This window comes from Emydura macquarii, unplaced genomic scaffold (assembly GCF_026122565.2).
Source record: "Emydura macquarii macquarii isolate MOO-44397 ecotype Brisbane River unplaced genomic scaffold, CSIRO-AGI_Emac_v2 contig_1644, whole genome shotgun sequence".
Taxonomy (NCBI): Eukaryota; Metazoa; Chordata; order Testudines; family Chelidae; genus Emydura; species Emydura macquarii.
In genome coordinates, this window is record NW_027131781.1 from 26,903,805 (window position 1) to 26,925,285 (window position 21,481).

The 21,481-nt window shown below is 48.4% G+C and overlaps 1 protein-coding gene across 1 annotated transcript; it reads right to left on the reverse strand.

Moving 5' to 3' along the window:
* Positions 1–6,089: 6,089 nt before the first annotated feature.
* On the reverse strand, positions 6,090–11,538 carry B2M (beta-2-microglobulin). The gene is made up of 4 exons (XM_067556016.1): positions 11,388–11,538; positions 10,178–10,453; positions 8,840–8,875; positions 6,090–7,720 (listed from the first exon to the last, which is right to left on the reverse strand). Exons 1-3 carry the CDS (start codon positions 11,452–11,454, stop codon positions 8,862–8,864), a joined length of 357 nt encoding a protein of 118 aa, XP_067412117.1. The 5' UTR covers positions 11,455–11,538; the 3' UTR covers positions 6,090–7,720; positions 8,840–8,861.
* Between the last annotated feature and the right edge of the window lie 9,943 nt (positions 11,539–21,481).

The window sequence follows — 21,481 nt, forward strand, 5'->3', positions numbered from 1 at the left end:
CTCCTACATAAACCAGAAAAATATCCAACAGAAACGTGTATCCTAAGTACATACTAGACGCCTCAACTCAGCACTGCACACCTTCCACAGCGAGACCCGAGAAGCCTCCATTTCCAGATATGCCCCAGACCCCATGGCACACCAGCTGGACCTGCAAAATTCACACTGGAAAATGTAGGCCCATGACTGCATTTGTCACTGCTTCTCCAATGAGAAAATAATACTGTAGCTCCATTGCCCTCACCCATCCTCTGTGATATTGCAATGACTCCGCCCACTCCACACGGGTCGTCAGGGGAGAGTAAACCCTGGACCTTCAGTACTCAAAGTGTGAGACATCTATTAGAGCTAAAGCAGCGCCTTTAGCAGGTTGCACTGGTATGCTTTTATCATCATTCTTAGGCCCAGCCAGAGCTGAGAACCAAAAAAAGCACTTGGAACCTGTAGATTACACTTTGGTCAGTGAAAACTGCCCACACAATTTCAACATAAAGCGATAATCCTGTACTAGGTTTCAAATAGGAGGCCCTGGATCTTCCATTGCTCCTCCCTCAGGCCCTGTTAAGACTCCCATGGAGAAATCACCCTCGGCTGCTCCTTCTCCTTGTTTCATAGCCCCTTAGAAGCTCAGGGGTGCATCTCCCTCCCTGCTCCTCCTCCCACGGCCATGGGTAGGCTCAGGGGGTTACCCTCTCAGCCATCCTCTCCTTCTCCTCACTCCTGCCCTATGGGGAGCTTCCTCTTCCTCCAGCACTGTGGAGAGGGAGTGGGGGGGCTCCTCTTCTGCTCTGAACCTTCCTTCCCAGGGCCTGCCCCCAGCCAGCTGCAAGCTCCAGCCTGTGCACTCACCTTGAACAGAGCCCTGAGTCTGCAGGCAGCCTGCCCCACGGCTCCCAGAATGACGGGGAAGGCAGACCCAGGGCAGTTCCTCTCTGCTCCCGCCCAGGCCAGGCTGTGTACATGACCACATCTCACTCGCAGTGGCAGGGCATGTCACGCACAGCGCTGCAGGGGACAGCAGCAGAGTGTGGGGGTGAAGGGCATAAAGGCTGGAGGAAGCCCCTGGCAGTCTGAAAAAGCTGGCAGCTCTGCTGAAGACACCCCAGTCCAGGGTACACCTATCACCCCCATCCTGATCCACCTCAGGGCACGCAGCCTAACCCCTCATCCAGCTATTCTGCAGGAGACGTCTCACCCAGCTATACAGCACATGCACTCCCCACGCATCTCTGCAAGGTGCTAGATCTCCATGAGTCCCCAACTCTGGGCCTCTATGTCTGTGGTGGAGATTTCCCCCATGGCGATCGGCCTCAACAAATCCTAGGGGCTAGGCCCAATGAATCTAGGAAGTAGTTCTACCCTTAGATGATGGCCCTCGGTGAGGTCTGGACTAGGCCCGTGTGTCTCACGGAGCAGCTGAAGGTGATGCTGGAGGATTTGACAGCTGCCTCGTTCACAAGTCTCCCATGTCACCCGATCTGGCCAAGCAGGGCCATTAGGGAGCGATGCCACAGGAAAATGGCCCAGGGAAGGTTCTGGAAGAGCCGGGCATGCAGTGAGGGGCAGGTAGCTCCTCAGGGCCCTGGGGACGTGAGTGCTGGAGCCAGTGGGAGCTGGAGGCAGGCGCTGGAAGAGCTGAGCCGTTTGAAGTAGACTTGCAGTGCTCAGAGGTGCGCGTGGTGTGCAGGGGAGGTTTCTGAGAGAGATTAGCGAGAGGCAGAATGGTAGTTACTCAGTACCCTCCCGTGGAGGGAAAGGGTCTAGAAAACAGGACCCGCCTGATAGGGCTTCCCACAACCAGGTTTTCGCAGGCTTGCCCCTTGTCTGGGGTAGCTGTCCTGAAAGAAATGGTTTGGATATCCTGGGTTGTGGTACCTGAGTGGTGGCAACCCTACATCCTAGTCCATACCGCCCAACGTTTCAGGTGGCTGCTCCAGGAGGAGGGGATTTGGAGGGTGAGCTTGCCTCACAGTCACCCCACAGAAGCAACTCCTGTGCTCCTGTCCTGTGGGGTTGCCAGGGCTCAGCTCCCCACCCCTGGCATTGTGACCTGGCCCAAGAGCAAAGGGTCACAGCACTGCTCAGGTTTGGCTTGAACCCCTGACCCTGTGCACCAGGTCACAATGCCACTCACTCAACTTTACCCCTGGCACTCCCCCCCATCAGCGGGCTGGGCCAAACCTGACCATCACTGCGACCCTGTGCCCCAGGAACCACATTGCAATGCCTGGAGCGGGGAGCCAAGCCTAGCTAGCCCTGTGGGACAGGAGCTGCTTCAAGCAGGACAGTGGATTTCGGGGATCAAAGCAGGACAGTCCTGCAAAACCTAGGACAACTGTTGGGAAGTCTGCTAGTCAGTGAGGGCCAGATACTGCTTTTGCTAATTACAGTAACTAATTAATATACGGCTCAGCATTCCGACACCATTAGAAAGATTGCAATGGATTTTTTGTTTCAGTTTTCAAAGGAAACAATTTATTTATTAAGACCTAACATTTCACTACAGCATTGACTACCCCCACACTGCCACTTATAATGTCTGAGAACCCAGGAAAAGTGATTGGAAACTGACCTATAAACCAAATATATTATACTCACTCTGTCCCTGCTAAGTTAGGTGGTTGGAAAAGTAGAATGGAGTTTAATTATTTTATATTCTTTTCTGGGTTTTAAAATACAGATAAATTCCAGTATCTTACAGAGATAAGGAGTTTTCTTATATAGCCTCAGGTTAAAATGTCCAGTATTAGAGAACCTTTCTCTTTGAGCAAATACTGTCTTCGAGTACAAAAATCTCAGACTGGGGTGAGAAAATTGCATAAAGTAATTTCTGTCTTCTTTGCCCATTAGAGATAGGAAAGAGCTGTCATATCCTCTCAAGCCAGAGGGATGGAATTCCATAATGTCTTTCATCCGCACTTGTTCTGCCTCAACAATATACACAACGATCACAATATAAGAACACACTGGAAACTCTGCAATCACTAGCAGACACTACAGCATAATTCAGCAGACTTCACTGTTATTCATTAGAAAGACGACTGGCTCAGTTCGATGGCAAAGGCAATTGGCTAGGTTTGTTGTTGGCAAAGCATGGTGTTAGCGCCCCATAGGAGCCACAGGTACGCTAACACATATATGTCCCCAACCCTGCTACCAGCTCAGTATCAGCACACCAGGATGCTGTCCCCTCAGCTGGACTTAGATGAGCCTCTGGTGACTTCTGTTTATACATTGATACCAACAAGTTACATATTACATGCCAACTGTGGTTAGTTACCACCCTTCTCTTTGTACCTGCTAGTTTGAACAAAAAATCCTTATCCATTCTTGTCACCCCATCCTTATCTTACACGAAGTCCGTGTGTTGCTGTAGCATCTCTTAAAAATGTGTTTACATAGTTAGTTGAGAACTCTAGGTGTCCTGTACCATCCTCTCTGGTCAGGAATAGTCTTGGTTAGCCAATACCTACTGCGTTGTTATTTTGCCAAGGCCAGGACTATGCTGGTTCACAGCTTTTGGGTCACAGTTTGTTATGCCTAGGGCTCCAGCAAGGCCTACAACTTGCTCTTTATCACACTGCAAGAAAATATCAGCTTTTTCAGCAAATAAGGCCAGCAGGGGCCATTATGATCTCAACGGGTCTAGGATTTCACCCACTAATTTCTCTATCAAGCTTAACAACTTCTGATGGGACTAGAACATCTGTTTTTGCTGCCATTGCCCAGAATCTTGTTTCTTGAGGTACCTGAACTCTGAAGAAGGATCCAGAATTGGATGCTAGCCTACCTTCTGCTGCTGACTGCTCAGTCATTTGTTTGTAGGAGAAAGGAACCCTGGCTCTCCCTCCATGGTGGAAAGGGCTCAACAAGGCCTGGACCAGCCTGCCTTTCTCTAATACAGCACCACTAAGCCTGAGTTTGCAGAAACACCATGTTCTTTTTGCAAATTATTTTAAAACAAAGATCAGTTGCATAAATTGGATTGTTCACTTGAGTGAAACCTAGGTGGAAAGTGATGAATTTATCCCTCATCTAGTTTCTCTCAATTTTTGTCTCATTTCTTTCCTAGCTGCCTAAATGTTATCACTTTTACTGTTTTGAAAAAAATAAACAAAACAGACCTTAATGTAATTTAAAAGTTTTATGCATAAAGTCCTTTTAGTCATTTTACAGAATTAAAAAAAAAATTAAATGCTAAAGGAGTTGTAGTATTCTCCCAGCAAGGCTCTAAGGGCCAGGAACAAAAAGCCTTCAAGAAATTAAAGAAGCTGAACTACATGGTAGTTTTCCCTCCTGACACCTGGGGATAGCTTTATTTAGAGCATCTGCTAGTAGCATTCAAACTGACTAACACCTTCTCAGAGCAGGAAGTAGGGAATTTGTACTGTTCTAGCAGTATCTGGGGCAGCCTCAACAATCAGACCTCCTTAAGTAACTCACCATGTATTCATTTCCTCCATCTTCAAGGAACCAGTCTTTTCTTTCCTGATGGAGCATTGAAGAATTGACCCAGTTTTTCAGAAGAATTTTGAGGATCTGAAAAACACCCTTGACAATGTCTCCTAAGCTTCACTGAGCCACTATCTTCTTCCTCTAGCTCCGCCCCACCCTCCTAGTGAGCTTGGGTGTTAGAGGCATTTGACACACACAGGTACATAGTTGTGGGGATAGGTCTTAATGGAGTTTGTGCAAGGGCAGGGGCTGAAAACTACACCTGCATTCCCTTCCCTAATCCAGTAAAGGACCCCACGCAAGACTTCAGGCTCCTCAGCTGTCACCTCTCTTGGTCATAGAGCCATGGGGACCCTCTGTGCCTCAAAGCAACACCCTGGACACCCCCCTGCCCCCAATTCACCACTGGCATAGGATACATTTTATACAGAGTACACCTTGTGAAGTATCATTTTAAAAGTCTTGATCTGGTGAACTTAATATCCTGTTGGATTGTATGTGCTATCATTGTATGAGAAGTTATAAAGTTTTGCTGTGTGTTACTGAAACATGTTGTGTGGTTGGGAACACCCACAAGCAGCCTTTCAGGTACAACAAGCAAGTAGCCAGTAGCTCACCAACACGCATCAGGGAAAGAATCCCCTATCTGAGGGACTGTATACAATGAAGGCTTCTCACAGAGAGCATGTAGACAATGGACACTGCTTGGCCAATGAAGGCAGATCCTCACCTCACAAGCAAAGATTTTTCCAGCAAGCTGGAAGAAGCTATAAAAGAGGGGAAGTGATATCACTCGGCCTCTCTCCCCTCACCCAACTCAACACCTGGAAGAAACATCTGGAGGACAAAGACTTTGAAGAGTGGTCCCAGGCTGGAAGACCGTTCCAGAGTGCGTATTAAGGCTCTGTAATCTGCTTGTACCATCTGGCAGGGTGATCCAAATCCTGTTTAATTTGTAGAACTTAACAAAAATAAATTTGCAGCTTAAGTAACCAATTATGATCTCTTTGCCTGCTACTTGTCATCATTTAAAATATTTCTGTAGTTAACAAAATCTGTTTTATATTTTACCTAAAAGTGTGTTTGGGTTGAAGTGCTTGGGAAATCTCAACTCAGTTCACAAAGGCTGGTACATGTCCCCTCCACACTGAGGGAGGGGCAGACCAAGCAATGAACTTACACTGGCCAGGTTTCTGACCAGTGCAAGACTAGCCTTGCAACCTGGAACTGTAGAGAGCTGGGGGAACTGGCTGAAGCCTCGCTATTGATCATTCACGAATGGCTGCAAAAGCATTCATGTAATGCAGATGGGTGTGTCCCTGCCTGTGGATGTCTGTATAAGTGCAGTACCTGCCAGAGGTTTGTGGATTGACAGAGTTTCACAGTGTGAGAAGGAGCTTAGGGTGGTGGGACAGAGGGCTCAGCAGTCCCACAGTCCAGGTTGCACCCTGGCAAACCTGTCACATCCACATCTCTTCCCTTCCTGACCAGGGTTTTTCCAGACTGCAGTTCCTTGCTTACATTAGTATGCCGAGCAAGTCACACTGCCTCAAACAGGTTGGTTTCTGCCCTTTTGATTTTTCTGCAGAGGCGATAAACAGTGTAACTGCCCAGTTAAGTTACCACACAGCTCATTCGAAGCAAGCACATTTATTCTTAAGGTAAAAGCACTAGAGAAAATATGCTAAACAATAAAAACCTACATGCATGCTATTAAGCTTACCAGTGATAACCCTCCATCCCCAACTCCAACACGGCCGTGATGGGAGTCAGTCCTTCCTACAGCTTCACCTCAGATGGCACAGATCAGCCTGTTTCTTTATAATCTCCAGTCTTCAGGGGTAGGTAATTAGCAGGCAATGGTGCCCTTCCCAGGGCATAGTGTTGTTTTTCAGAAACCCAACCTTTAGAGGGTATTTGCATTCACCTCCCCTAGATATTTCACAGGAATTCCACTTCACACATTGACCTCAAAGACCATTCTCGACTTGTTCAATACAGTCCATTGATCATCAAGACCCATCATAATACAGAACCGTTGCATTTAATACAATGGACTCCAAAGGTACTTAATTCAATGAAGTTTTTCCAGGGTTATTACAGGAAAGTGTTATATCTGTCACAAGGGGCACTAGAGGCAAAAAGGGGGACTGTGAGAGGAGAAAGCAAAGGACATACATTGTTGGAAGGCAAGGCTGAGAAGTCAATGATTATATGGATCAGGAACTCCATTTCCTCCTTTTATTTTTATCAGAAAAGAGTGAACAAAAGATGTGAGCAGCCACTGACATAGCACACCTTGACAGACAGACAGCACGCCTTGCTGCACCCAATTCAAGGCAAGTTGGAGAGGACATTGCTCAAGAAACCACAATTTCCACAGGGTTGTTTCTAAATATATTTAAAACAGAATGTCATTATATACAATTAAGAACCATACAAAGTGTTACACAATTCTTTTAATCAGTGAAACAGGATATCCAAAAAAAGTTTTATGGGCTTGCAACACACTGATTTATTACTTTAACTGGCAATTTTATTGATTAGCATTTATAGTAAGGAATGCTGTATAGACAAGTGTTATTCTTGAAAACTCTACTACTGCTCACGCCAAGCTGCTGGGCAACACATGTGACACTCAGGCCCTCGTAGCCCTCAATGCTCTCCCCACCACTGGTAGGACTGCTGCTGCCTACACTGGGATCTTGTTATGGCTCTTATGTTCCAGAGCTACTGGAAAGACAAAATTTTTTCAAATTTGCAGTTCAAATTCTCTCTCTACCACAATCCATGGTTGGATTGCAAGAAGGATCCATGGGGTCTTAAGACCCTGAGATATGTTTAGGATTTACTTTACAATTGCCAGTTTGGAGTATCAGTAGCACACCTGCCAGATTGCCCAACACAATATGGGCTTATCTTCACATAAGATCTATAATGATTCTATAACATGTCCACCAATGGGTTACCCAAGTTCTCTTTTTCCTCACCGAAGCAGAGAGAGCATGGAGAACTTAGGCGAGGCCAGCCCTAACGTCACACGGCCATAGACAGATGGGGACTCAAATCTAACATTTCACACTAGCAAGTTTTTAATTTCAAAAGACAGTCATACCCCCATCTCACCCGTCCAAAAATTATTTAGCATCAGCTTCAAACTATAAAATCAGCTCCAATATGAAGTGTGAGTGGGGTGTGAAGAGAGCACAGGAAAACAGGCGAGGGATTAAGCTGATTGCAGACTGCAACGCTGAGTTCTTCAGACCTGAAAAAGGGGGGGGGAGGGGGAAGAGATTAATAAAAGAAACAAATCATCTTATATTATTTCTTTAAAGAATAAGCAATCTGAAAGGGAGATCCTGGCTCAGAGATCCCAGCTGCAAACAACTAGTATAAATCTGAATAGGTTCTGGACTTGATAGATTCCAAGAGTAGCTGCATCTCCAAAGTGTTGTTCTATCACATGCCCAAGTGTCTCAGCTAGGTTAAGGCACTAGATCTGAAATGTTACCTCTCTTACCTGTTCATTTTGAGTGTACTGTGTTTCCTAATGCTGCACACTAAGCCATTTGTTGGCATTTACCAATCCTAAACATTGCCAGGAGAGAGACTGGTTCCACACACGACTGATGTATATATTAGGGGATCACGTGGTTATGGGGGCTAGGGTCATGCCGAGGCTCAAGCCCTTCAGAACTAGGTGGCCAAAGAACAGTGGATGCTGATCAGGTGTACAGCTCTCAAGGCAGTGCCACCCCCAGAAGCAGTGCAGAAGTAAAGGTGGCATGGCCTGAGGCAGAGGGGTCATCACAGCCTGAAATATTTTCAAAAAAGAGGTCCCACTAAAAAAAAGTATGGAGAACCCCTACAATATAGTGACTACTTTCCATCTAACCCTAATGCAGTATTAGCCAGCCTTCCCTGGACAGAGAGACCATAAGCCACGACTGCTGAACGTCAAACCCACTGCTCCCCAGTCAGAAAGAGAAAATACCACAGGGTCTGGTGACTAGCAGAGTCTGACCTGTGACATACAAATCATTGGGCATCTGGAAAAAAGGGAAGTCACATAAGCTTTACAAAAAAATTTTTGCTTCAAGAAGCTGCTCTCTCTAATCCTTGGACAAGCAAGTGGAGTCTCCAAAAGGGCACATTATTGTTACCAGCGCTAAGTGGAATAACATCAGAACAATCGCATTCCTAAACTAAGTTACCACACAACAAGCTAGAAAGAGAGCTGCCTATTCCTCTTCTCCCTGCCTTTCCGCCTCAGCGGAGCCTCAGCACGGCAGGTGGCGTGCTTCTTTCCCCTGGGCATCAGCCTAGGGATCAGTCTAGCACCAAACTCACTCTGACAGCAAGAAATGAAATATCCATAACTTACCATATGCGTCTCAAGATGCAAGTTAATTATCTGGGTCTGCAAGAAAGGAGGACAGGAAGTTAGACTTCACTTCCAAGGCATGGTTGCTGCTGAAGTGATAGAACTCTGCCAGCAGTGTGTTAGAAGCCCTGGGACAAGCCACTACTGCTCACACTAAGGGACTATGGACTGGGCCAGAAAAGAAACTGACACCACGCCCCTCATCTTCTTGCCAACTCTCCTAAGTATCTTTGCTTAGTTTACTGAAACTAATCAGATTTCCTCCTCCCATCAAGGATAAGTCAACTGGATTCCATTCCACCCTGGCATCACAAGCATGCCAGACAAATTCAAAGTCCTGGACCTTTTCTTGTTGGGTGATTATGTATCAAATGAAATAAAAAAAATTAAAGTATACAAGCCTGCAGGTAGGAAAGCAAAGAAAGACCAGACAGGGGTTGAAAATTGTTTCTCTGACAAAAAAACTGCCCTTTTAATAAAATGCACCTTTTATCTTTTCACTTACCTTTCTTCAACAGGCAAGTCATATAAAAAATACATTGACAAATCTGTTCAGGTAGTTTTTATTTAGAGATGAGTATAACGGATTAAGATACCGTTAAGACACACTGGTAACATTAAAGCCAGGTACAGAGTGGGTAGGCAAGGGTTGTGCACACCTTCTCCAGACGTCTGCGAACTGACCTGACCTACAGCACCTCCAATCATAGCTGTCCCTAGCAAACTGGGGAGACTGCCCCAGGCCCCGCGCTTTGTGTTAGGACCAGCCTGGAGGCAGGCTGCTGCAGCCGTCCTCCCAGCTGTGCACCGGGACCATGCAGAAGGTAGGCAGGCAGCTGCCGCCAAGGTCCCGGCTTTGTGGAGCAGGGACTCGGCAGGAGGCTTGCAGTCTGCCTCCCAACTATGTGGCAGGACCGGGTGGGAGGCAGGCAGCTGCCGCCAGGGTCCAAGCTTCGCCCTGGGCCCCGCACCCCCCTACGGATGGCCCTGCCTTCAATGTTCCAGAAACTAGCCTCTTCTGCTTTCCAACATTAGCAGATGTTCCAACACAACGTATTAATTTACATGTTTCCTTTGACATTTAAAGACAATTTATTTCACTGGAGACTAAAAAGAGGCCAAAGGTGTCTAGAAAGAAGAACTGAGGAACTCACCCTATTATATTACCCTTAAAAAAAAAAAAAAAAAAAAAAAAAAAAGGACACTGGATTTGTGACTAAGCGGACAAGCTGCATGCATTCTCTGGCAGAATGCTGGACTCAGTTGCAACAGAATCCAAATCCAGTGTACAATTCCTGAGGAGCAAAGTGAATAAGATGGAAGTAGTGAAATACTCACCCCATCTAACTTTTTTGGGACTCTGAAGAGTGACATGCTCCACTCTGCATTCATATATATCTTTCCCATTAGGAACGATTTTGGCGTGCACCAGGCGCTGGAAAGTCCAGTCGTCACCAAAGGAAAGATCAGACATTTCCGACTCCATCTTGACATCATTCTTCAGCAGCTCGATCTTAATGTTGGGGGGATGGAACGCCTCCACATAGCAGTTCAGGACATTCTCCTTGCCATACTCCACTGGGTTGCGGGAGTACACATGTACTTTGGGAGTACCTGAAGCAGTTGGGAAAAGACAGGAGCTAAGTGACATCCTAGCAGCTATAGTTCTCTCCCCCACCCCCAACCATACTCCACCAGCTGTGCAGGAAGGAGTCAAAGAGCCAAGCCGGGGCACAATGGCGGCTTACTGGAGTTTGAGTCTTTAGAGGCACTTTGTTGCGAGGCGGCCAGTCGTGTGAGTACAACTGTCACCGCAGCCCAATAACTGCACGGCTTGGTCTCCGCTAACCACCCAGCAGTCTAGCTATGTACATCAGGGTGTGAAAAACCCCACAGCCCGCCCCACGCAGCTCCGCCAACAAACCCAGTGTAGACACAGCCGGAGCCTACCTGGGCACAGCCCCTCTCCGCTGGCCCAGCCCGAGTCACCCAGGGAAGCGGCCTCCCCACCTCCAGCCCGGCGCTCCCACGGGCACAGGCTGCCTGCAGCCACACGGGGCCCCACGCCCCGCAGTGTGAACGCGGCCCCGGGGACTCCCGCAGCAGAGCGAACCACGGCGCTGCGGCTCAGCCAGCGCCCTACCAGCCCAACAAAGGCGCCCAACTCCCCTAGCCGAAAACGAAAGCCAGGCAGCCGCGCAATCAGGCGCCTTCCCGGAAAGCCCCTGGCGCGCCGCCAGCCGGAGCCGCTCGCCCAGGCGGACCCCGCAACAGCCCAGCCCAGCCCAGGGGACCCGCTCCCGGGCCGGGCCGTCAGGCAGGTGCCCCCGGGTGGCGGCGGGGTCGGCGCGCTCAGCGCAGCTCCGGCCAAGCTCGGCGCCCCCCGGCCCCGCGGGTTCGTTGCGGGGTCCCGCTCCCTGGAGAGCAGCCCCGGTAACGCTGCCAGCAGCCCGCAGGGGCGGGTCCGGGCACCGCGCGGTTCCAGCCCGGGACCTCCGCGCGCCACCGCCGGGGGCTCCCCGCGGGACCGGCCCGGCCCGGCTCTCACTTGTGGTCGCCTCCAGGCCGGCGAGGCCGAGCAACAGCAGCAGCGCTCCGACAAGACCTCGCGCCATGGCTCCGGCTGCACCCCGCTGTCCTCGCGCTATCCCCGTCAGACTGGAACCTAAGAGCCGTGCCGCCCGCCCGCGCCTTTTATACCCTCCCTTCCCGCGGCCAATCACAGCGCGGAGAGGTCCTGGCATCACCAGTCTCCAGGCAGAAGTGCCGCTGACAGGTTAGCTCAGCCAGAGGGGCTTTCCAGCGCGTGCGCGCTCCTCACAGCAGCCCCTCCCCTCGGGATCCAGCGGCGCTTTCGCTTTCGCTTTCCAGGCCGCTGCTGCGCTGGGGCGAGGCCGCGCAATGTCGGGACAGGGCGCGGCAAGCGCGAGCCCTGCGTGCAATACCCTGGGCCGGGCTCTGGGCCGGCCCCTCCCCCTAGCCCCGGCTAAAGAATTAGCTGCAGCGCCTCGGCCCGTAACCTGTCGCCACCCCCTTTCCCGGCAGCCGCACCCCGGACTCCTGCAAAGCCCCCCCGTCCCCCTTCGCTGTGCGTTCCCGTCTCTCCCCAGCCCGCGCCCTTCCCCCCACCCAGCGCCTCCCAGCCGCCAGCTCGCAGCCCTTCGCACAGCAGGGAGCCAGGATCCTTCGCCCCTCTGACAGCTGGGGCGAGCGAGGCCCTGGCAGAGTCTCCTTTAAAACCCCGCACGGGGGGCAGGTCCCTGGTGGTCACAAGTTCAGAAGCGCTTCAGCTCAGACTCAGCGCACAGTGTGTGGGGCCTCACTAGGCCAAGTCCTTCCACCCCTTCGCTAAGGATTGGGGCCGTCCCTAGACCAGCGTCTTCTCTCTCTCCCTACTTTTACCATTAAATTACTGATTGATCCAGATTCACTCCACTTTAACTTACCTTTTATCTGGCAATAAAACATAAGATTTGTTTTTATTTCTATTACCGTGGGGCTTTTTATGATGAGTAATGTTGACAAATTAACTAAGGGTCACGTGACACTGACCGAGTATCTTAACTGCTGCACCTCTTCCTGTGTGGCTTACTGGTAGCCGGAGCATGTGTGTGGCGCAGAGTTTGTCATTTCCCACAGCACAGAATGTTAACTGCAAATGGAACTTAGAGAGAGAGAAACATGCTTAGAAAATAAAGTAACATGAAGAGCCAGTCAGCCTTCAGTTATACAAAGCCCCCTCATCAAGGGCATAGAGTTGCACGGGTACAAGAGAGGGCAGAATTGGGTCTCTGGGTTTTTTTTTAAAATGCCAGTTGATTGGGAATTGCTTTTAATGTATTTTTGGATCCCCCAGACTAGCCAAGATCGGCCCATTCAGGGAGTGACAGTTACTTCTGGGCGTCCCTGCTTAGTCACTTCTTTTTCCTAATTGCTGAAGGGTGATGGAAGGTTGGTGGCAGAATAAGAAGAATCCCCAACTCATCCATTTTTAGTTTGTAACAGAAAAGTTCCCTCCCTCTCAGTGTCATGGTCCATCTGCCTCTACCAGAGCAGCATAGCTTGTTCTCAAACAGCAAACTGGACTCAGATTACAGAGCCTCCCTTTTCCTAGCAACAATCAAGATTACAGCCAATTCAAAAAACTTCAGAAACAGACTTCAAAGAGAAACTGCAGAACTGGAACTCATATGCAAACTTGACACATTTAAACTGGGTCTAAATAGGGATGTGGAATGGTTATCTCATTACAAGAAGTAATTGTCATTGTTCACACATTCTCACCTCCTAATCAATGGTTGTGAATAGGCCTCCACTACTCTAACTCAACACAAGACAGCATTTCTCAGCAGGAGCCAGCTTTTCATTGTACTTCCCTGTATTTCTCCCTCTTTCACTAAAGAGGCCACTTTTACCAACTCTTTATGATTTGATTGAAATATTACAATATTTGGGGTTATGCTTCAAGGGCCAGTCACATGAATATGCAAGAATCTCAACTTTCATTTCACTTCTTTTAAAAGCAAGTTTCTAGCCCTCATGGTTGTGGAGGAAAGTTTGAAAATGTTGCCAAGTGCAGCCTAAAGGTTAAGAAACCAGAAGACAAATTAATGGTCCCCCCCCAGGACTGTTGTTATTTTTAAAAGTCTTACAATTTTTAAGCCAGTCTCAGTTTTCAGGTGCCTGACACGATTTTTGACCACTTGGCAAAACACTTGTTAAAGTGCCATGTACTCCCCTGATTGGGTCCTGGTAGAAACATAGCTGCCTTGTTTTCACCAACAGTTGGAGTAAGGCAGGGACACAGTTGTGCCTTATTAACCCTGGCTAGTCCCCTTCTTCTCTGCATGAGTTTGATGGACAGCACCAGTAAAATGCTGGAAAGAAGCTATTCTGGTTCCTTAAAGAAGGATGTATAGCAGTGACCCAAGACCCTAGTCTGGTGTTAGGAGCAAGGCCGTTTTAAGACCTTCGTAGGCCCTAGTCACACTTCCCTTCGTAGGCCCCCCGACCGAAAAGACTAATTTGATTTTAACGTCTGGGGCCACATTAATTGTGAGTTTTTGTGGCCCCTAGTTATGCCACTCTGAGCAAAATGTCAAATAAAAATTGTTCAGAATTGAAACCTGCATTTAATGCATTCCCTTTTGTTAATATTGTAACCATATTCCTTAAAAGCTTAGAAAATTTTAAATCGTCACAGTATTAAATTTACAATGGACATATGTAATAATATAATAGTAATTTGTACCTTAGATAAATATATTTAATTTAAGACGATATGAATTTTGATTTTATCGTTTGCTTTTCAAATGTTTGGATAAATTTTTTTTTAGTTCACAAAATTTTTCGTAGGCCCTGAAAGTTTCGTAGGCCCTAGGCACTGTGCCTATTGTGCCTAATGGATAATATGGCCCTGGTTAGGGGAACTGTACTACTGGAGATACCTCTTCTAGAAGAGACGTAAAACCAACATCCTGCTCACTTGGGCTGTTAAGGATCCCCCTGTTACTTATCACAGAGGTTGGTGGGTCAGTCAGAGCATCCTGGATAAATAATAATTGAAGGCTATTTACATTCTGACCCATATAATTTCAGTGGGAGTGTGAGAACCTGTCATTCTCCTTACACAAAAAGAAAAAGAAAAGAAAAGAAAAATATAGCAGGAACTCAGCAGCTGGTGGAGAAATATAGCAAGCAGAGGCCAGCTGCGCAGTAGCTACAGCTGCGTGGCTCTGCCAAGCATAAAGGACCAGCTAACTGGTTGCTCCCATCGCCCCCAGACAGACAGACAGCCTCCGGCTGAGTGCAGCCCTCCCAGCACAGACTGCCTCCCTATCTGGGTGTTGGGGGCCCAGGCTGCCTCTCACACTGTTTTGCTCCTGCAGGCTGTAGCTGTGCGCAGACACCTGTTTCAGCCAGTTTAGTTTCCGCTGCTTGTTCCCTACCTCAGACCTAGAGGGTCAGGAAGGCTGGAATTTGGGGTGGGGGGTCTAGCCTAGGCCAATGTTACACACCTAGCTTTAATTGAGCTAGCATGAGTCTGTCATTACCCATCCCACATGTTGAGTCCCCTCCAAATGTCCACTGCTAGCTACACCACTGATTCACACAGTGGGTCAGATGCACCTGAAGGCAAGGGGAGGCTGACACTTGCCTGTTGCCATGGCAGTGATGACACAAGAATCACCCCTCTCTGCCAGCCAGCTGCTCAGTGGGTGCAGAGATCCAGAACTGGAAACATTCACCTTACTTTTAATTTCACAGACTTGACAGTCTGCAGAAATAAATTCACTGGGAGCATTTCTAGGTCTACAGGCTGTACGCTTGCAAGGCTTGAAAAGTTCACTCATCCTGGGAAGGGGGTGAAGAAGAAAATTACTGTTCCAGGAACTAGCACCAACAGCCTGAAATTAGCAAGACTCTGGTCAGTTTCACTCACTGCTCAGATTTATACAGGCAGCAGCTGTAACACTCCCTAGAAGGCTGTGATCAGCAACAGAGCCAGAGCCTGATTCTTCCCAGCCTCCTAGTTTGTGACATCATGGAAATAGGTGGAAATGTTCCCTTCTGACCAGTAGTATTTTACACTTACTTCGGACAGATGTGAATTACTACCCAAGGTGCAAGGCAGTAGACAATCCTAACCTTGCTGATGCTGGGGTGTGGTCAAGGAGCATCTTCCCCTTCCCTTGTCTCTCCTTACTCCTCCCTCCACCCGAGCAGTAGATTTGGTCTCTCTCTGCTGCAGTACACAACTTTCTAGCAGCTCCATGAAATTTACAAGAAGCTAGTGAGTTTCACAATTACTGCTCAGACTCTCAAAGGCACCAGCTGTGAAACAGATGCTATTAGCTGTCAAATTTACTCTGCTACTGAGGGCTGGAAAGTTAGGCTAGAAAATTAAAATTGCACTAGAAAGTTAGGTAGACCCAGCTATGTGGCTTTGCAAGTGAAAAATCCACACTCCTAAACAACATAGTTAAGCTGACCTAAGTCCTCATGTAGACAGCACTGGGTTGATGGGAGTATTCTTCATTGACCCAGCTACCATCTCTCGGGGAGGTGGATTACCTACTCCAATGGGAGAACCCCTTCCATTGGTCTAGGTAGCGTCTATGCTGAAGTGCTACACTGGCTGCTGTAGTGCTTTGAGGGTAGACAAGCCCTGAGAAACGCTGTGAACATAACAACAGCTGCAGGGGTATGAGAGTCCTGGGGAAAGCCCACCAAAAATACAGGCAGCCGGGGGCAAAGGGAAATTTCCCTCTTTCTTGCCCTATTTCCAGGAACCAGAAGAGGGAAGAAGGGTCTGCAAATAGCTGGGAAGGAAGCAACACTCCTCACTAACATGAGGGTAAGGGGATAGGAAGAAGTATGATGTTTCCCCTTCTTCTCAGCAGCCAGGGGTGGGAACCTTCACATTAATGGGATACCTATAAGCCAAGTTTGATGTGACTAAGGGAGGGAAAAGAGATGCTTCATGGGTCCAGGGATAATCTGCCATTGAGGATCACCCACTGCCCATCTTTCTTAGCAGTGGGGGAGGAGGTGCTGCCCTCTGTCATATCGTAAAGTAGCCAGAAAAAAAATCTGCATCACATTGTAGCTAAAGTGAGAAACTCTTGTGAACGTTGGCACCAAACCCTGATGGGGGAAGGAGGGAATCAATTGAACCCTGACCTGGCATCCTGTGTCTGACTGGCATGGTGCAGAAACACTTCATTGGTGCAAGTGACAAAGCCTTACACTAGGGTGACCAGATGCCCTGTGTTGTGGGTAAGGCCCAGTTTCAGTCTAATAAGCCACCCGAGCCAGCCTTCTCACACGAGCTCTGGTCTCTATAAAGTGCTGAGGAGGCCGTGCTGGACAAAGGAGGAAGAGTCAAGGTCCAGAGGCTAAGCCAGTGAGTGGCAGGGAAAGACTGACAGAGCATCCCTTTGATCTTCTTCAGCTGTCCATCGCAAACGATGATGACCATAGAGAGCACCTAGCACTTTCCTGCACGCTGATGAGATGCAAGTCCAGCTCTTGAATGGAAATATCGGTCACATTGAAGGCAGGAGATGTCTCTCTGTTGGTTTCAAGCCATGTTGTGTCTCGGCTGATGTTGATGCTGATAAACTGCTATTTTTTTTTCTTCTACCTTTTCAATGGCCTCAGATACAACATTTCTCCACTGTTCACGGTTTTCTGCCAGTGTCTCCCATGTGTCCACATCGATGTCCGTTGTCCTGAGATGTCTTTTAAGGACATCTTTGTAGCATAACTTCTGACCACCCCTAGCTCGTTGACCTTCCTTCAGTTCACCACAGAAGAGGATTTTTGGAAGCCAGTGTTCTGATATATGGATGACACGCCCTGACCACCTCAGCTGTGAGGAAGTAAGCATTGCTTCTACACTGGGCATTTCAGCTCTTGCTAAAACTTCAGTGTTAGGAATTCGGTCTTGCCACTTGATGTTCGTGATTTGCCGCAAGCGTCTCAGTGTCCCCTTTAACAAGCATCCCAACCTGACTCATGCCCAGTGAGTTTTTCACTTTATTGACCAAGCCCTGTCACTCCTTGGGAAGAAAGCCCTTTCCCAACCCAATCCCAATGTTAGCCCTGTAGACTCACCTGCACTCCAAAACTAGCTCACCCTTTTCCTTCCCATTATGATGGGAATAGGAAAGTGCCTTATTTTTTCTCTCACTAATTCTTGCCCTTTTTACTTTGAAGCCTCTGCTTTAAGTTTACAGAATTCCAGGAAGATTCAGGATCCTTCCGGCCCTGGAAGAGGGTTTGCCGCCAATAGGGTCTCTGCCACAGCTCAGGGACACCAAGGCCAATAACTTAATGTAATCAGAAGGAAAAAGGTAAATTCCTGCCCCCACCAGGGATTCATTTCACATGCACTATGCCAGCTGTATTCCTCATGTGACCCGTCCCGTGCCATGCCCAGGGTAGCCAATTGATAATGCCAAGGTCAGGGCAGGCTGCAAACGGAGAACAAATTCTCCCAGCACTGGTGGGTGGCACTGAAGCCAGACTTCCCAACCAGCCACAAACTGCACTTCTGAATCCCCACAGAAGCCAGTACACAAATACACACAGCCCCCTTTACTGCATTTCAGCTTTTGGCTCCCAAATCAGCACTAGGTCCAGTAAAGAGACCAGTTGTTTAAACTCTATGCTCTTTACTACCAAGGTTCCCTCTGATCCCCAAAGGGTCAGCCACAGTACCAGATCAGTATGAGTTTAGATCTTACCTAAAATACCACGCTGCCACCCAATCCTTCAGTAACTAAAACTAAAGGTTTATTGTAAAAAGAAAGAAATAAACCATGAGAGAAATGTTAAAGGGTCAAAGCAAAACAGATACATACAAATGATTGAAAGTCCATATACATCAGGTTTCTGGGAGAATTGTGGAGTTGCAAGCTTGTACAGTTCCTCTGGTATACATCCAACACCTGGATGGGTCTTAGTCCTTCGGTTCAGTTGCAAGTGAATTGATCCAGAGGCAGGTATAGGTCAGTAACTGAACAGGAACAAAGGCAAAATGGTTTCTGTGGTTTGGTCTTATATACCCTCTGTCCTTGGCCATGCAGCCTGTGGAAACTTACAGGAACTAAAATGGAGTCCAGAGTCACATGGGCCAATCCTGGTAACTCTTCAGGTATGCCTTTAGTTTCTTCCTGGGCCCCTTGCATCCGTGACTGTCTTAATGGGCCATTAAGCAGGCTATCGTCCTGCCGCCATCCTATCTGGGGTGTGTCTTATACAGCATAGTTTGAAACACAGATACATCAAACATGTCCATAACTTCCATTACAGATATAACACAGGAACATAAGTATTGTCATCTTACTCAGCACATTACATCCTTTCTAACAGTAGCTGAGATGGCATATCTTACGTGAATATTTATGATTTAGACACAGTGATGTTAACCAATATGACAAATGCTCCCCCCCAATCTACCCAGCATGACACCTCAATATCACATCACATGTGCCCTACAATGCTGCAAGAAGCCAGAGACCTTTATCACCCTGCTATCCAATAGTCTCAAAGGCCCCAGTCCTGCAGTGAGCTCCATGCAGACAAAGCCCTGCAGACATGTGGTGCTTCAGTGGGCGAGCCCCTGCACCAGTCGGGCTCTGCGTAGTTGCAGGGGTCTGCCTGTGAAAAGCTCATTGCAGGATCAGGGTCCAAGTATCCAACCTCTCTTAGACACGTAATCACCGGTGATGCTGCAGGCAACGTTGAGACCAAGGCAGACCATGCATCCTGATTTGTCTGCAACAAGGTCTTTATCATCCTAGTGGAGATTCTCCAAACTGATGGGTACCCATCTGATGCACTCACTAATGTTTGTATTTATGCTGATTTCTATGCAAAACAAGTGGCGCTGCCATGTGTTGGATTGCAAGAACAGCAGCTTCTTCTCACACCCCAAACCAAAAATTACCAACCTGAAAATAATCAAAGACCAACAATAGCCCACCCCATCCACAAATACCACTTCTCAAACGTCCTCCTCCTCCTCCATTGCTAGTGGGAGACCATCCACAAATCCAATCATTTCAGCCTCTGTTGAATTCCTGGATCAGATCCCCTATTGACAAAGTTCAAGGAGATTTGAGGCACCAGAGAGTCAGCGGTCTCACCATCTCTTCTTAAAGAAAAATAAAAAATGGAAGACTGGATCCCAGACAATAATTGTCAGCATCAAGTGATGGGTTGCTTGAACAGTAGCTGCACTTGCCACACATGGAATCTCTGAAAGGATTCCATCTGCAAACGAGGTCAATATGCTTCAAAGGAATTTCTTGTATTTACCAAACATGACATTTTAAACATATCCCCAAAGTCTGTATTATCCAGAAAGCACCAGTGTTGTGGATTAAACAGTAGAGCACATGCTGGATAAGAAACCCCACCTTAATCTACTTGAGTTTCCTGCTACTTTTACTAAAACTGAATGTTTTGCTCACCTCACACCAAAGATTCACCAAAATCTGGCTGTGCTCCCAGAACCAGGAAGCAGTGTGCTTGGTAAAATACTTCTGGTGAGTGGCCATTGCAAATGCAGGAGGTTCACTCTGGAGCTCAGCAGTCAGAAAAAAACGGGAGGGTTAAATACCGAGCTGTAGGTGAACAAAGGGGGCTGCCTCTGTTGTGTGGGAATCAATTGGTGACTGGTGGAACTGAGAAGACAAACTACACTGTCCCATGGGACTGTGGGATAGCTCTGGCAGACTCCCAGGGCCTGATTCCAGCGTTGGGGTGTCCATGCTGCAAAACAATAGGGCTTGAACCCTGGGTCATAGCTGGGCTTGAGATTTGTATATAAACAGAAGGGGAGGAAGGTTAGAGCTTGAAACTGAGTCTGGGCTTACACTGCAGTGTAGACATACCCTTAGGCACATCTATTGACAACTTTGCACGATCTTTGATACTATACTGAAGTATCTCAGATGCTATGGTGATTACCGTTGGTAACTGATTTTTATTTTATTTTAAACAGGGGTTAAACATCTGCCCAGCTGCTGAGTGCTTCCTTAATACTGCCCTCTACAGATAAAGAGCTGAAACTTGAGGGAGTGAATACAAGCCAGATTCAAGCTAAGCTTACAAAAGCTACAGTACTATTAGAAGAGTCCTGCTGTCTCTCTCCTCCTCCACTACTGCATGAATCCTTCTCCTCCGGTCCCCTCTCCTGCAGAAGTTTAGCAAACAGTACAGCTGGGGACATTTACACAAAGATGCCAAATGCTACTCAGCCTCAGGGATATTAAACAACAGAATGTATTTTCATGTTGTGCCTTGGAGCCATATTTTGTGTGTGGTTTTACCAATGGTGTCTCTAGGAATACCATCTCTTTCCATAAAGCTTGATGTAATTATCTGGGTGACAATTTTTAATTTTCTGTTTTGTAGCCCCCACTGTGCTAGGTGTGGTGCACACACAGAACAAAGAGCTACAATCTACACGTCAGACAAGAGACAGCAGGTCAGGCGGATGCACTGCAGGCAGTTAGATGGGGGAGGCACAAGGAAGCAAGGAGACAATATGGTCAGCTGAATCCTGTTTCCCCAGTGAAACCTCGCTTTTACATGTGAGCAGGTTAGAGCCAACAGAAGAGAGCCCCTACCTCCCCCGTCTGTGTGCGCGAAGATGCTGGATTCCGCTCTGCCGCGAGCTGGCTAACCCGGAATCCGGTTGCTTGAGGATCTGAGCCAGCACAACAGACACGTGTTACTGCAGCCACATGGCCAGCCCCGAGGTGACCGACTGCTGGGGCGAGATTCCTCCCTGCGGCCGCCCCGGGGGCGATCATGGGTGCAGCAGAAGTGCGCCCTCCCCCGGCTGCTCCTCGTAGCCCCGTGCTGCGGGCGCCCGGAGCCCCGCTGACGGGGACCGCCCAGAGCCCGGCGTTTCCACACGCGCGGGGTCCAGCCGTGCGCCGTGGCCAGCGCAGCCCCGGAGCCCCCGCAGCAGGTGCTGCTGAGGCCAACGCGGCCCCGGCCCCAGCCCCGCACCCCCGAGCCGAGGCAGGGGGGAGGGGTTCCACGCGAGCCTCCCGTCTGTGAGGAACCAGGGCAGAGCCCGGCGACCTCCGCCCGCGCTGATGCACCGTGACCTCGCGCGCA